Genomic DNA, 14,959 nt, shown 5'->3' with positions numbered 1-14,959 from the left:
CATGCTCCAAATTGACTCTACCTCCTGATCCCTATTACCACTATTCTTCCCTGGTGCTCATCCTCAAAATTTTACCTTCTCTTTGACTCTTGCTCTAAACTCTTGTTTCTTATAATTGTGCCATTTACGCATTCTTCCGCGTGTACCCATTGTGCTCATGTGGGTCATATGACAGTGAAGGTGAAAAAGCACATTACAGACTCCGAATACAAAAGGATACTGCTCTTTATCCCTTTAACTATTGTTCTTTCCTTCATTTATTTCTTTATCATTCATGCATTCATGTACTTACTCAGGCCCTAACTGCTTTCTTGGAGCTGTGCTTGTTACTGGCAAAGGCACAAATTATATACCAGTCTCTGCTTTCCAGGAGGTTACGTTTCAGTTGGGGAAATCACATACATACACTTCCAGGTCACTAGGTACTGACAAAATTGAAATGGGAGAAAGTGCCATGGGATAAGGGAGAAGGGGGCAATGGCTATGTTCTGGAGTGGTCTAGTAAAGCTCAGGAGGACGGACAGTGCAGATGACTAAATCAAATCACTTTCAGATGAACACCTGAAGGCTTCTCAGTATACCCAGAATAAAATCAACACTTGTCACTGAGGCCTTCTAGAAACTTCATGATTAGGCCCCTTTTCAACTTCATCTAAGACCTTAGCCACACTAAGCTTCAATCAGTTCCTTCAGCACACCAAGCTCCCCTGCACTCTTGTGCCTTTAGGCTACAGGTTCTCTCTGCTCAGATTTCTAGGTCTACAGATTTTTATGAGGCTGGCTCTTGCCTTGCCTCCTATTTGGATCCACAGCAATCTTCAGAGAGGCATTCCCTACATACCCAATCTTGAGTGGTGTCTCCTTCCCCCAGGACCCTGTTTTCAGAATTTGTATTATCTGAAAGTATCTTGCTTGCTTACTATTCTCTTTCTTTATCACTTAACCCCCTCCTCCTCCATCTCTCCTCTTCTTAGCATCTATGTCACCTCCTCAGATGAGAACTTCCCCAAAATGTAAGCTCATTACAGGCTCGAACTTGTTCTATGTCAAATAGTGTATCGCCGGGGCTCAGAGAGAAGATGACCCATCAGACATACTAAGTAAACATCTACTGTTCGTGTACAGCTTTCCCGATTCTAGTATCTCTCTTTCAGAGCCATTATCAAACTTTCACTCCTGGGTTCTTTCTCCTTAATGCTACTTTTACTATGTAGCACATGTTCTGGAGGGAGGGATATACGTGGAAGTCAGAAATGCCACTTCCGAGACTGGCTGATAAAAATTCCCATGTATGATCTTTTCTTCTTTTTGTTCTTTTTATTAAATGAGTGAATAGAATCTCAATGATTTGGGGAAACACAGGCCCATGGTATGGAAAGAGATACGCTTCTAAAAGACCTTGTGAAGACTGATTAGGAACACTTGACTTGAAATGTGGTAAGAGCAAGAAATAAGTGTGTGTATGTGTGTGTGTGTGTGTGTGTGTGTGTGTGTGTGTGTGTGTGATATCTCTGAGAATTTGACACTTATCTGTTATTACATTTAGTGTTGTTAGGTAGAAGCTAGACATGAGCAGTGGAAGGAACGCCCCAAGGCAGAACCCTTACTCCTTGAAGGGGAATGGTGGAGGCATGAGATGGAGGCAAGAACGGTGATAAATAAACTACACATTAAAGCCCAGGGACACAACATCCTGACCTTGTGGCTTCCAAGACCTTGGGGCTGACAGATCGAGAGCCATAGGTGCCAAGCACGTGCTCTCCTCTTTCACCTCTGTCCCAAGGTAACCTCAGCCTCATCATCATGCATTTGCATTGTGGGAACAGCCCCCTCCCCCTCCCCCTCCCCCCCCCCCCCCCCAAAGAGAAAGGCTGCCAGGACCACTCCAGTACAAACCTTGTATGGTCAAAAACTCCCCCTCGCAACCTGTGGGAGGAGTTCCCCAAATGATTGGAAGCAGCCTCCATTAGAGACCACCCCACTGTAGTCACTGTTCCTCCCAGCTCAGAGAGATGCAACAAATACCAAATGTCAAAACTACCTAAGGGCTGATTCCGCTTCATGGAACGCGCTGGCTGTCACACCTTGAGAGTGTACTTCTGCTTTAATAAACTGCTTTGTGCTCGCTACTTTCCTTCTGGCTGTCTTTATTTGAGCATGGATCCCCACGTAAATCTTCTTGTGGGCATTCCAAGGACGGAGACCTCCATTTACACGATGCAGGCTCTCCCACCAGTAATGGTGTTGTGGGAAGTAATATATTTGACAACTGAGTCTTCCATCATTTGGCTATGGGTACTTTTCCAGCCCTTCAGTACTACACACAATCTCATAAGCTATTCTTCCTTCTGAAAAGACAGTTTCTATAACTACCTTAATTCTACCCTGACATCTGTTCTTTAGCATTATGCACTAAAATGGGAGGGCATGCACCTTGGACTTAGAAAAATCTGAGGTTGAACTCAAGAACTGCTCCTATATAGCAACATATATTTGGCATGTTACTGATCTCTCAACACTTGGTTTCCTTCTTTCTCTAAGTGGAGGAAAATAAGACCTAACTTACTGCAACTTTGTAAAGGATTAGAAGAGATGGCTCACTTGACTTCTATGGAGGGTACACTTGACTTCCATGCTAATTAAACATACATTCCTCTCTCCGTTTTCCCAGGGAAATGTCACCCCCTTCTCTACACCTGTAAAACTCCTCTGAGTCTTGCAAGTTCTCCATTGTGTCCCCAATTTTCTGGAGCACAATGTTTACAAAATAGGTCACAGGGTGGACTCTGACTTTGAATCTTGACTTTGAACCTTAATAGCTAAGTAAATTTAGACATGTTATTTAACACCTTTGTGCTTCAGTTTCATCATATTTAAAACTGCAATAGTAATAACACCCTTTAGTCAATGAGGATTACATGAATTAATAAATACAAAGCCCGTAGAGGAATGCAGGGCACAAAGTAAGTGCTTCCTCATGTCTGGTTGGTTTTTTTTTTTTCCTTCAGCAAAAATAAATTCAATTAAAATTAAACTGCATGCTTCAATCAAATATATTCTTTCATTTCTTTGTCATAATTAATAATTTGGTGTTATATTTGAATGTTTTAAAGTGCTGCATTTATGTCGATATCTATGTTTATTACAGAAATACATCACTAATGTTTGCTAATGTGAAGACAGTATTTTATTTCACTTATTATTTTTGCGTTTGTGCCACTTGTTGTGTATATCTTTTAATATCTGCTCATTATAGTCACTATGGCTACTTGTAGTCTGCATTACTTTTATTACCCTGGATAGTACAATTTTGATTGTAGAAAGCTCATTTTAGAATGAGCTCAGAGAATAGAGGAAACTACTATGTCAAAGACTTTAAAAAGACTGTAATGAATAAAAAAGAGCTGTGGTAAACAATCTTTAGATCATCCGTCCCAAGTGCATCATCCTGATTTCTTATGTTTCATTCATAGCTTAGTGGTGAGGGGAAGAATGGATCCACTCCTGAATGATTCTACTTGGCACTGGGTGGGGGATTAGAAAAATCAGACCTCCCTTTCCTTCATTTATTTTTTTCTTTACTACAATAAGAATTTAGAGCTTCAGGAATATTGATTGTCCGACGGGGTGTTGCATGTAATTTTACAATTTGTTCAATCACTTAGTAGAAAATACACATCCTGCTTGTAGGGGGATGTGCCTGGAACGGACTGATGCTGGCTGTGGAGGATGGCTTGCTGATTTGTTGTTTAGATGAACTAACACACACGATATATTACTGTTTGGAAGTAAACCACTAAAGACTAGCAATAGTTTCTACCCAATTTAAAACACCTTTGGGAGGACAGTTTCTCTCTAAATAATGCTTATACCTCAGAAAGCTATTTATTATGAATGTTCTGGAAACAGACAACGAAATGTTTACAGTTCACGAACCATCCAGTCTCTTGGAATTAACCAAGAAAAATGTCTAAGGTGGACTCAGAAGGGAATTAGGTTTTGGTAAGTTTTTTAGATCTCAAAAGTTGAGACAGTGCTCTCAAATCCATTTGTCTTGAGAAGTTCACAAATTTTGAAAGGAAAATGATATAACATAATTATAATAGAACACAGAAATTATGTTCAAATCTGAATATGGTCTTCATAAGTTTATTTAACATTCCTAACAATCTCCAAACTCATCCTTAACCTTAAGTAAAACTTTTGGGGAGGGGGGGGTCTATGGATGTGTAAACAATGACTTGATTTTCATTAAAAATATATACAGGCATGTGCATGCACACATACATAAACACTGATGTGGGGGGAGTATATTCCTCCAAATTTTGCAGTGGTTTTCTTGGAATGGAGGGATGATGGAGATGCCATTTTAATAGAGTTTTTATGCTTCTAGTTTTTTCAAATTCTCTGCGATAAACAGGTGCCACTTTTATAATCAGAAAAAAATCTATTTTAATGTAACCTTCAAGAAGATCTACGAGATTGGGAAATAAAAGGCTTGACAAGATATGTTGAAGGGCCAAACGGCAAGACAGCAGCGCACTGCCACTACCACAGGGATTAAAACCCACTGGCATAGGGGTCATATTCAGCTGCCATTGAATGTAGCGATTTTCCCCTTTTTCTCTGACATGCCATAACTTCTATTCTTATGGTCAGAATACGCATTTGTAATCAATTCTCTTTTGCTACTTGGAAAGGGGCACACAGCCCATCAGCTACTCCCAGAGATAGTAAGGACAACGTTACTTAGCAAATGGCTTACTGAACAGTGCCCTTGTTCGTCCGGGTTCCTCAGTGTTCTCTGCTTCTTGCACACCCTGTGACACGTGGCTGATAGTGGCACACCAGCATTAAAGGAAGGAGGAGTGTTGAATGGCTCATCTCTCACATGCCTCCTTTCTGGATAAAAAGATCTAAAACCTACCTAGTTAATATATAAATTATGTCCCCCCCACCCCGGTCCATTAAGAAGGTTGCTACTGTCACTTCAAAAGCAGTAAGCTGAAGTTGAAACAGCTCAAAATAATCAGGTTTTGGTGAAGATAGTCTGTTCTTTGCAACGTTATACCTAATAACCTCCTCTAATTGGGCACATATAGTCATGACATCCTCCACAGATAATTCAATGCTTCCATGAAGAGCAAACAAAACAAAACAAAGGAAAGCCATCCAGTCTCTAAGGAAATGTATGTACCTAGTGAGAAAGAAAATACTTCAAGGTCATCATAGACAATGTGGAACTGCTCATGGTGGATTTCCTCACTTAAGTCTTTGTTTTCATATTCTATTTCAAGACAAAAGATACGAAATTCAGTATATGTGTGTGTATATACATAATGTATACTACACATGCACCCACACAATTTATGCCATTAAATATATGAGAAGACAGTGAGTGGTGGCCTCTTGAGTCAGTCTGTTGGGGTTCAAATCCTAGCTCTTCCGCTTACTGTCTGGCTTTGGGCAGTTTGTGTAGCCACTCTGTGCCTCAGTTTCCTTTCTTCAAAATGGAAAATATTAACGCATCTAACTTCATGAGATTATGAGAAGGATTAAATAGCTCCATAATATTTTGGAAATATTAATACTGGATTAATAACTTTGGAAATATTAATAATAATGGAAAAATATTAATGCATCTAACTTCATGAGATTATGAAGATTAAATAGCTCCATAAGCGTAAACGTTATGATGGCAGCTGCCATATGGGAAACAAACTTTTGGAAGTTCTGTCATATTTTGATAACTATGCGAATCATACTTTCATGTCTGAGACTGGGGTGTTACAGTGGGACACGAGAAGATGGAATAGGTGTTCTCTAATTCTAGCGAGGAGCAATCTTTGACTCAGTGTATACTAGAAACTGAGACTCAGACAAGTCTAGAGGAAATTGAGAATGAGAGCTTGATGAACGAACACCAAAAGTAAGGCAAACCCCACTAGCAGGGTAGAGTCCAAAAACAAGATTCAAACAGCAAGTAAAAAGAGACACAAGTAACAAAAACAGTTAAATTAGTGGTAGAAATACACGTACTTAGGAATTTTGTTCCTTTGTTCTGCTTTCGTGCAGTATTTCATTATTTTTATATAAAACGTAAGTTACATGATTTATATTGCACAAGCTAAATAAAAATGATTAAAAGCATATAAAACATATGTGAAAGTTTAGAATACTTTATTCCTATTTTTCCTGGTAGTCCACACCAGATTTATGTTTGTACCTGTTACACCATAATTAAGTTTCATCAATCATTATGTGATAGCATAGTTGTGGCATAGTTACTGAGAAAAATTCAAAAGAACTTAGGTGAAAAATTTCAAAAGAACTTAGGTGAAAATCTAATTCCTTTTGAAGGAGCCCAGTATCACAGAAGACCTGAGGTAAGCCATTGTTTTAAAGACCATGGCTTATTTGCAAATTTCAATTTTATTTATTTTTAAAATTTTTTTTAACGTTTATTCATTTTTGAGACAGAGAGAGAGCATGAACGAGGGAAGGTCAGACAGAGAGGGAGACACAGAATCTGAAACAAGCTCCAGGCTCTGAGCTGTCAGCACAGAGCCCGACACGGGGCTCGAACTCACAGACCGTGAGATCATGACCTGAGCCGAAGTCGGACGCCCAACCGACTGAGCCACCCAGGCGCCCCTCAGTTTTATTTTTTAAGTTTCACTTTTCACAAAGTATAATGTTCCATTTTTGGTGGGTGGGTTAGTTGTTCATTTGTTGTTTGTTTTCTGAGATTGCCTGTTGTTCATTTGAAGTGGCATTGTTATTCATTTATCTCTCAAAGTGACAAAATGTTAGATTCAGTTTGCAGATTTATTACTGGCAGCTACTACAGAAGGAAGTTTGGGTCACAGATCAGGTGTTTGTTGGCACAGATCGTTGTATAGACCATGTAACAAATACTAGTCCTTTTTAACTCCAATTGCATTCTACATTTTATTTCTTTGTGTGGAATTAAAAAAACACAAGTTATTTTTTTCTTGATTAAGATAACTGGAGGAATGCATAATAAGAAAGAAATAAAATCAAATGAACTTTTACATTTGTCTATGGATTTGCTAAAAATGTCTGCATTTCCCCTTGGAATTGTGGGAATGGAAATAGGTGTGCTACCCCAAATCAAGAGCTGCATATTTCAGTCTCTGGAAAAATTTTCTGGGCAAATGGAGGCATTGAAGGAAAGAGATTTGTCTTTACTCTTCAGTCCCCACCCATCTACACAAACAGAAAATACGATGGCAGTTTTCAGAGGTGACCGCACTGCCTTCATGGTGGAGGAGAAGAGACAATTTGAGGGAGGCAATATCCCAAGTCCACGAATCTTGAGATTGGAAAGGTTTTCTCATAAAGTCATATTTATATCCAACAAAAACCTTGGATTTTTGAAGAGCAGACCTATTTTTATTTTTTTTATGTGTGTTTTCATTCTCTCCATGAGTAAATTCATTAGAAGTCAGTCCTAATTATGGTAAGCACATTTACAGTTCTGAGGCAAGAGAGCAAAGGAAATCAATAAAAGGGAAACCCTGAGAGGAGCCTGAATGAACTCTTGAATCACTAAGATTTTGTGACTAATCAGCATCCTCTTCTTGAAATATCCTGTATACAATCTTAACTGATCTTTTTACTTCGTAGAAAACACCTGGAAACGTTCCAAATGTAACACAATCTTTTTGTTCATTTGTTGACCGGTAGTAGTTTTAAAAGAAATCATTTTCTGTATTCTCCTCAGAGGTGTCTTAATTTTCCCTTTCAAACTCGTAATCCAAAAGCACTAAAGTCAGCAGGACCTAATGCCTAATTTGCTACTATGTATGGTGAAATCTAGTGCCAACGATCATCCACGGCCATTGTCCTGCTTCAAATATTCATGATTCTCCACAGTCCAAAATGCATTAAAGGTGGGAATGATGCCAACAACACACAGTCATCCTAGTGACAAGGAGCCTTCTCAGATCAAAGAAGCAAGATGTTAAGGACTTCAAACTAAACTGTCTTTGTAAGAGACACTCACAAAAGCAACGTCAAAGCCCACACCCTGTCTCAGTTATGGAACGCCAATGAAATAAGAAAAACAGAGATGCTCATTCAGTTTCTCTGAGCTCATTTTACTGCAACTACTTTGCCTTTTCCCTTTCTTCCCATTGCAGTCAAACTCAAGGATGTTATACAGTAAAACTGGAACACATTATCAATGCTTTCAAAGACAAAATGAATGACTACTGAGGAATTAATAGAATTTTAGTCAATAAGATTTTGCCAGTGGAGCCTGAGTAGCATGTAGAGTGGGATACAAAAGCAAAGTTAAAATGGAAATAGGAGCTAGAAAGCATACACACGAAGCAAATACACATAATTTAAGTTGCCCCTTTATATCATTTGTCACGAGCCACATCTGCTTTTACACCTGTGCTCCCTTCCTTGATATATGCTGACACCCTGAAAATGTTAGACAGGCAGCCAATTTCTTACCCAGTCATTCCTATGATCAGACTCAGCTATCAGCTTGCTTTTTTCTTATATTAAATCAAGTATCAACCCCGGGGCTCTGAACTACTTCTGACTGACAGGACCAACAGAAAGTTCTAGGCTAATTACTTCTTAGGAATAGTTCCCAGTGCAAAGAGAGTTACCATTGACCTACTTTGGACTTACAGAAATAATTTATCAGGTAAGATAATTAAGGGAATATAAACCTGTTTCTAAAACGAACCAAGTATCAGAAGTATTTGTTGAAATTATAAGTTGGTATTCCCAGTGCTATCAGATTGGCTTTATTACTCTGCAATGAGTCAATTTTCTTATGTTTGACTTATTTATAAGCTATTCTTTTTCTTTATAAATTATATTTGGCAGGAGGCATTTGAGAGTCTCTTTGATGTATAAACATATTAGTTTTGACTTTTTTCAGTCTGGATATTAAGAGAAACAATCTTTTAAGCCCTTCTTTCCTTCCCCTCTTAACCCCTTCCCTATAAGCAAACTTACACATCCCTTTGCTCAGGTGTTCCATTTGTTTGAAGTCCATCCTAAATAAAGGGATGCCCCGATATGAGAGTGGATAGATCTGTGGTGTGGACCACTTCCCATGTGGACTTTTAATTCTCTCTTTTGGAAGCTTAATTGTTTCCTACACTATAGGAAAATTACTGTAACTGAAGAATCTTCTGTAGCATTGGTGGTTCTCTGCTATTGAGAAAATCTTCGGGTTTCTAGATTCTTGATGTTGTCCATAAGAAGAAGGAAAAAGCAAGAGAAAAACCTTGAAATGAAATCATAAAATGTATGTGAGGGGTTTATATGAGCTTATAAACCATCTGTTTTTCTCAAAGGCATTAAAATGTAATGTCTTTAGTATCATGGTTTATCAGTGCCATTCTCTAATTATTATTAGTTCTCTTCCTCTATTTTCCTTACCCCTCTACCATTCATTCATTCGTTTGGTTATTTATCTTCTCCATGTCCAGCATGACTTGTTTTTGTTTTTTTAATTTTTTAATGTTTATTTATTTTTGGAAGACAGAGAGACAGAGTGTAAGCAGGGGAGGGGCAGAGAGAGAGAGAGAAAGAGACACAGAATCTGAAGCAGGCTCCAGGCTCTGAGCTGTTAGCACAGAGCCCGATGCGGGGCTTGAACCCACAAAGTGGGGGATCATGAGCTGGGCTGAAGTTGGACACTTAACAGACTGAGCCACCCAGGCGCCCCCAGCGTGACTTGTTTAACTCCAAAACTCATTTGTGAAAAGATCAAGTGATTGTGATTGATTGTAACTGACCAACCGGCTTTTTAATTCTAACAAAGATATGTCCTCATTTGGAAAGTACCTAAGCATTTTTGGATAACTAGACTTAGTTTTTGTGATGAAATATAAAATATTAATTTCTTAGGCCAGGGTTAAAGAAAGACCAGGAATTAATTTCTCATCTTTGTTCCCATATCACAAATACAGTAATAATTATTCATATCTTGTTATTATTCATAACGCAGGATTGAGGAAATTTGCATGTATAAAACGGTGGGTTTAGTTAGTATCAAAGGCAAAAATAAAATTGAACACTGAGTTGTACTCCTTGTTGCCACACAGCATATGCAATACGTTATGTTTGCGAGAGGACCTGGTCGTGGTTTCATCTAAAATCAACAGCACATTGGGGCACCTGGGTGGCTCAGTCGGTTAAGCGTCCGACTTCGGCTCAGGTCACGATCTCACAGTCCGTGAGTTCGAGCCCCGCGTCGGGCTCTGGGCTGATGGCTCAGAGCCTGGAGCCTGCTTCCGATTCTGTGTCTCCCTCTCTCTCTGCCCCTCCCCCGTTCATGCTCTGTCTCTCTCTGTCTCAAAAATAATAAAATAAACATTAAAAAAAATTTAAAAAAAAATAAAATCAACAGCACATCAAAACTCCCCTGCTTCAGTTGACCAGTACGAGAGTCAGATCACTCCCCAACTGCCTTCTGGTGTACTTTATAGCCTCTTTCCTTCCATGCCTATTTAACTTCATTTATCGCTTTATTCTTGCGTCCTTCAGCTGTTCCCAATCTGCCCTTCATGGTCATAACTAAATACAAAATGTTAACATACAAAGGTATTTATGTAAATGAAAATCAATACGCTTATCACTTTCAGCACCATTCCTTCTTGCTTACATTGGACATTTTAAGTACATTTTATTTAAATGCTAACAACTTTTCATTCTTGCCTGGGAAGTATAATGATCTTCTTGGCTCCCTGCCCCCTGCATCCCTCTAATCTTCACAGCTATAGCCACTTAGCCCCATCTGGAGGTTCAGCTTTATTCCGCATTTTGGAACTAATCTTGTCTCTAGGCTGGGGGCGTACAAGATGTCCTAGCCAAAAGCTAACTGATTCAGCATCCAGTCAGCCTTGCTGCTGATTTCATTCTGACCTTGTAATTTATTTCTGAGATCTAGACGCTCGTCTCAGCCCCTTGTAACCAAGGCTTGGCTTTCCACACCAGTTCCGGCAAGTGGGTATCTATCCAGTCTTGCCCGGATCTGTCTCTCTTTTCCTGATTGATAACCAATTCCTTGATCGCTGAAGTTCTGCTTTGTCCTTCTTGTTCCCTTTGTATAACTGGGTTTCTTTTTCTTAGCTCCAGTTGCATGGCTGGGACCTACGACCTCCTGTTGAATTTTTCGGATGCCACCAGCCCTGTGTGTATCTGCTCATTCCACCTGCCCTCATACCATAGATTGGAACTTTTGCTAGAATACCAGGAGTGACACTGCTTGCCTGGACATTTTCCCACTGCCTGCTGCAGGCATCTCCCTTGTCACCAGCTTGAATCCTGCAGGTCTTGAGTCACTACATCTAAGCTGCCGGCAATCTGGCTCTTTTATTCTTGCAGACGTGGCAGGAAAGAAATATTATTTTAATTGCATCTTTGGCTGAATTGTTAGGCTAACACCCTCTAGTTACTTTCCCCTCACCTCTTCATTGTGGACGGCCACTGAAACACTTCAAAACTCAGTTTCCTCTTTGTAAAGTGAAAGGATGGTGGAATTTACCCCTAGGGTTAAAGATAAGCGACAAGAAAAAGTACACAGATGGATCAAACCCATAGTATTCATATGGTTTCTTAAATCTTTGCACCTGCAAAGCAAACTGTGTTACCTAAAGATGACCACTGAAGAGATGAGAAACCAGGGGAATGGAAATTCTAAGAAAAAATTAGGAACCCATGTGAATTTTTTTTAAGTAAAATAATTGACAGCAAGATAATTAACAGCTTTAAAAATGATGTGGAACTACAGATGCAGTCACCAGGAAACATTAAAAATGTAATGTTTAAAGGATGTCTTTCCTATCAGTGTGTCTTAATATATATATTGGCTATGACTATATAGAGTCCAAAAGCATTGAGAGAGCAAAATGATTCTTTGAGTCAGTCATTTATTTTAAAGCAGTGTTTCATAGTCATTTGGGGGAGTTTTAGATAAGTAAAAATTTAAGCCCTACTTCTCTGAAATTCTGATTTATTAGTTTTGGGGTGGAACAAAAGAATCAGTGTGTCTAAAAAGTTTCCAGAGTAATTGTGATGATCAGCCAGGTTTGGGAACGATAAATCCATTAGCCATTAAGATGCCCAAAATGCTCTTAAGAAGTTACACATTTATTTACCTCAAGGCGGTCAAACCAGTACACAAGCTCTCACCTGGCTGCTAGCTGCCCATTGGTGAGAAATGTTTGGCAGGTATGGAAAACTCTCCTGCTGTCTGCATTTATTAGTGGGTGGCTAATTCACCTGGCTACAGTGTCTACCTGTAAGTACCTGATTAGTTTACCCTAAGAACTCCAGTTTGCTCTGTTGCAATCCACCACTTAATCCTCATTCAAAAAAACTGTAAATATTTTAAGTGCAGGCTGTTTCACTCTTGCCAAAATTATCTTGCCTTCGGTTTTTTTCTTCTTGTTCTTTGGATGAGTGGCTCCCTCCACCCACAAAAGTTTGATCCAAATTACTGTTGTTTGCCTCCAGCTCTACTGAGATATAATTGCCATATAACGTCGTATAAATTTAAGATGCGCACGTGTTTGATATGCTTATATATTGCAATATGATTACCACCATACTGTTAGCTAACACCTCCATCACGTCACACAATCACCATTTCTTTTTTTGCGATAAGAACATTTAAGATTTACTCTCTTTGCCACCTTGATCGAAATGATTGTTAACTCCTCTAGACAAACATAGTCTGCACCATGAAGACAACAAAGGGCACTTGGCTGTTTTCCTGAAAGCTATGTGTATAAGTGAGGGGGAACCCTGCCTCTTTCCACTATCAACACCACAAAGACCTCATGCTGAACTTTGGGTTGCTCCCTTTGGGGATGATTTAGGCAGGACTAATACACGTGGATGCCCCAGCGGACTAACATTTTGGGACTCATTCAAAATAATGAATATTATTCATTATTTGTTCAACATGTTTCCCGAAGGAGTCGAGTATTGTTTGGATGAAGGGAGAAGTTGATCCTAGAGAGAAGCCCAGAAATCATTCTTCGCTTTACTGCCTTCTTAATTTGGCTATGGGTGCGCATATGCAGAACCCTTCAATTCTCTGCAATTACTCAGATGCACCATCTTAGAAAGCAGATTAGCAACCATCCATTGTTTATTGACCATGGTTCCTAAGAAACGTCCTGATAAGTATGATTTTTCTATCCATCTTTTAACACTGACAGTATCTGGGGGTCTAAAAGGTATCTTAGCGTATCGTATCAAGTAACGAACGTTCTTAACAGCTGCCTGGCTAGTCCAGCTCTTAATTCAGCCTCAGAAATTCCTTGCTGTTATTAGAGCCCTTAATTTTCCCCTTAGGAACTGGATTGGAAAACGTGCTGAAAATGTCTTTTAGGAAATGGTCGAGGGAATAAAAAGAAATTATTGTCATGATTTGTTTAAAGAATAAAAAGAATGCGTTACCAGACATCCTCAGCGTCTTCATCGCATTCTGCACCAAACTGGCAGATATCACAGGTGGAAGTCTCCTTTTGACTGGTTTCTCCTGAGCCTTCATGAACTGGAGAGCAGAAAAAGGGAAACAGAAAGAATTCCGATAAGTATGCTTACTACCCACACTCAAAGACCATTTTATCAAGGCTACTTTTCCAAAAGGCCAGTTTGCTTTTTGGGCCTTCAAAGAATGTCTTATTCACCTCTTTTCTTCCCTAAATTTAGGGGAAACTCTAGCAATAATATGCAGCCATTGCTATGTAATAAACACTTGAGGTTCTTACAAACAAAATGAAACAACAAACAAGAGGTTTAGTGGATTTGTCAAAAAGACTTGGTTAATAAGTAGACCATATGAGTTATTAATTAAAAGGGATTTAGATTGTTACTTGCCTAGAGGAAATATCTCGTGTTTACTTTACAAACAATACTTTGCATTTTCTCTTTCCTAAATTATAAATCTTTTTCATTCAAAGACTTTTATACATAATTAAAAACATTTAAAAGGGCAGTCTTGACTTATTAGATATGTCTTCTCTTTTTTTTTTTTTTTGCAAAATGTTTAGTACTTATAAGGAAAATATGTTGATTATAAGTTTGTAGAAAAAAACTTTGAGCTGGTTTATACAGTAATTTCTTGAATCTTATATAAATATTGCACAGAGCCCATCACAGTGATTTCCTCCAGGAGGATTATAAACATATATTTCATTTAAAAAATACATATTCTCATTGATGAAAATTATTCATATTGGTCTTTTTTTCTCCCATAAATTACAAGTATAAATTATGCAATATATAACTTAATTACAAAATTAACTTTTCAAAATCAGGACACAGTCGTGTAAGTTGGACTCAAATATTTTGACTCCAAGGAATGAAAATCTGAGCAACACTTTTGAGATGATGGATTACTATTTATCCAATTAAAAAAATATACAGTTGAAAGTAAAAATAGTTTTGGTTATAGATGACAAATTGCAACAACCTAACTACTCTACAGATAATTTTATTCTGTGGACAGATCATATACTTAAAAAGAAAACAGATGTAACTCAAGAGGATCTTTTTGTTTTAAACATTTTTGTTTTTATTTTATTTTTGAGAGAGATGGGAGACAATGCAAGTTGGGCAGAGGCAGAGAGAGGAGAGAGAGAATCCCAAGCAGGCCCTGCACTGGCAGCACAGAGCCAGACGTGGGACTCCAACCCACAAAGATGTGAGATCATGACCTGAGCTGAAACCAAGAGTTGGGTGCTTAACTGACCGAACCACCCAGGCGCCCCATAAATCAAGAGAATCTTTAAAAGTGCACTTCTGCAAAAGGTTAACTATTTTCAATAGAAAAAGAAAATAAGCAATTAAGTATGGAAATTTCTCCAATCTTTATGGACCCTAATAAGATCACATCGTCTTTAACAAAGACAGAATGTATTAAGAAGCACACGGAAACTAACAAGTCCAA

At 38.6% G+C, this 14,959-nt stretch overlaps 1 protein-coding gene across 2 annotated transcripts in view; it reads right to left on the bottom strand.

The window, feature by feature from the left end:
* Positions 1-14,959, bottom strand: part of TMEFF2 (transmembrane protein with EGF like and two follistatin like domains 2) — a 230,641-nt gene that overhangs the window by 85,771 nt on the left and 129,911 nt on the right. For both annotated transcript variants that reach the window (XM_060622507.3, XM_060622508.3), the window contains exon 5: positions 13,465-13,561. In XM_060622507.3, coding sequence (XP_060478490.1) covers positions 13,465-13,561 — 97 coding nt within the window. The remainder of the gene's footprint in view (positions 1-13,464; positions 13,562-14,959) is intronic.

The sequence above is a fragment of the Panthera onca genome, chromosome C1, assembly GCF_046562875.1.
Source record: "Panthera onca isolate mPanOnc1 chromosome C1, mPanOnc1 haplotype 2, whole genome shotgun sequence".
Classification (NCBI taxonomy): Eukaryota; Metazoa; Chordata; class Mammalia; order Carnivora; family Felidae; genus Panthera; species Panthera onca.
Note: the sequence above shows the minus strand (reverse complement) of the source record. Positions and strands in the feature narration are given on the sequence as shown.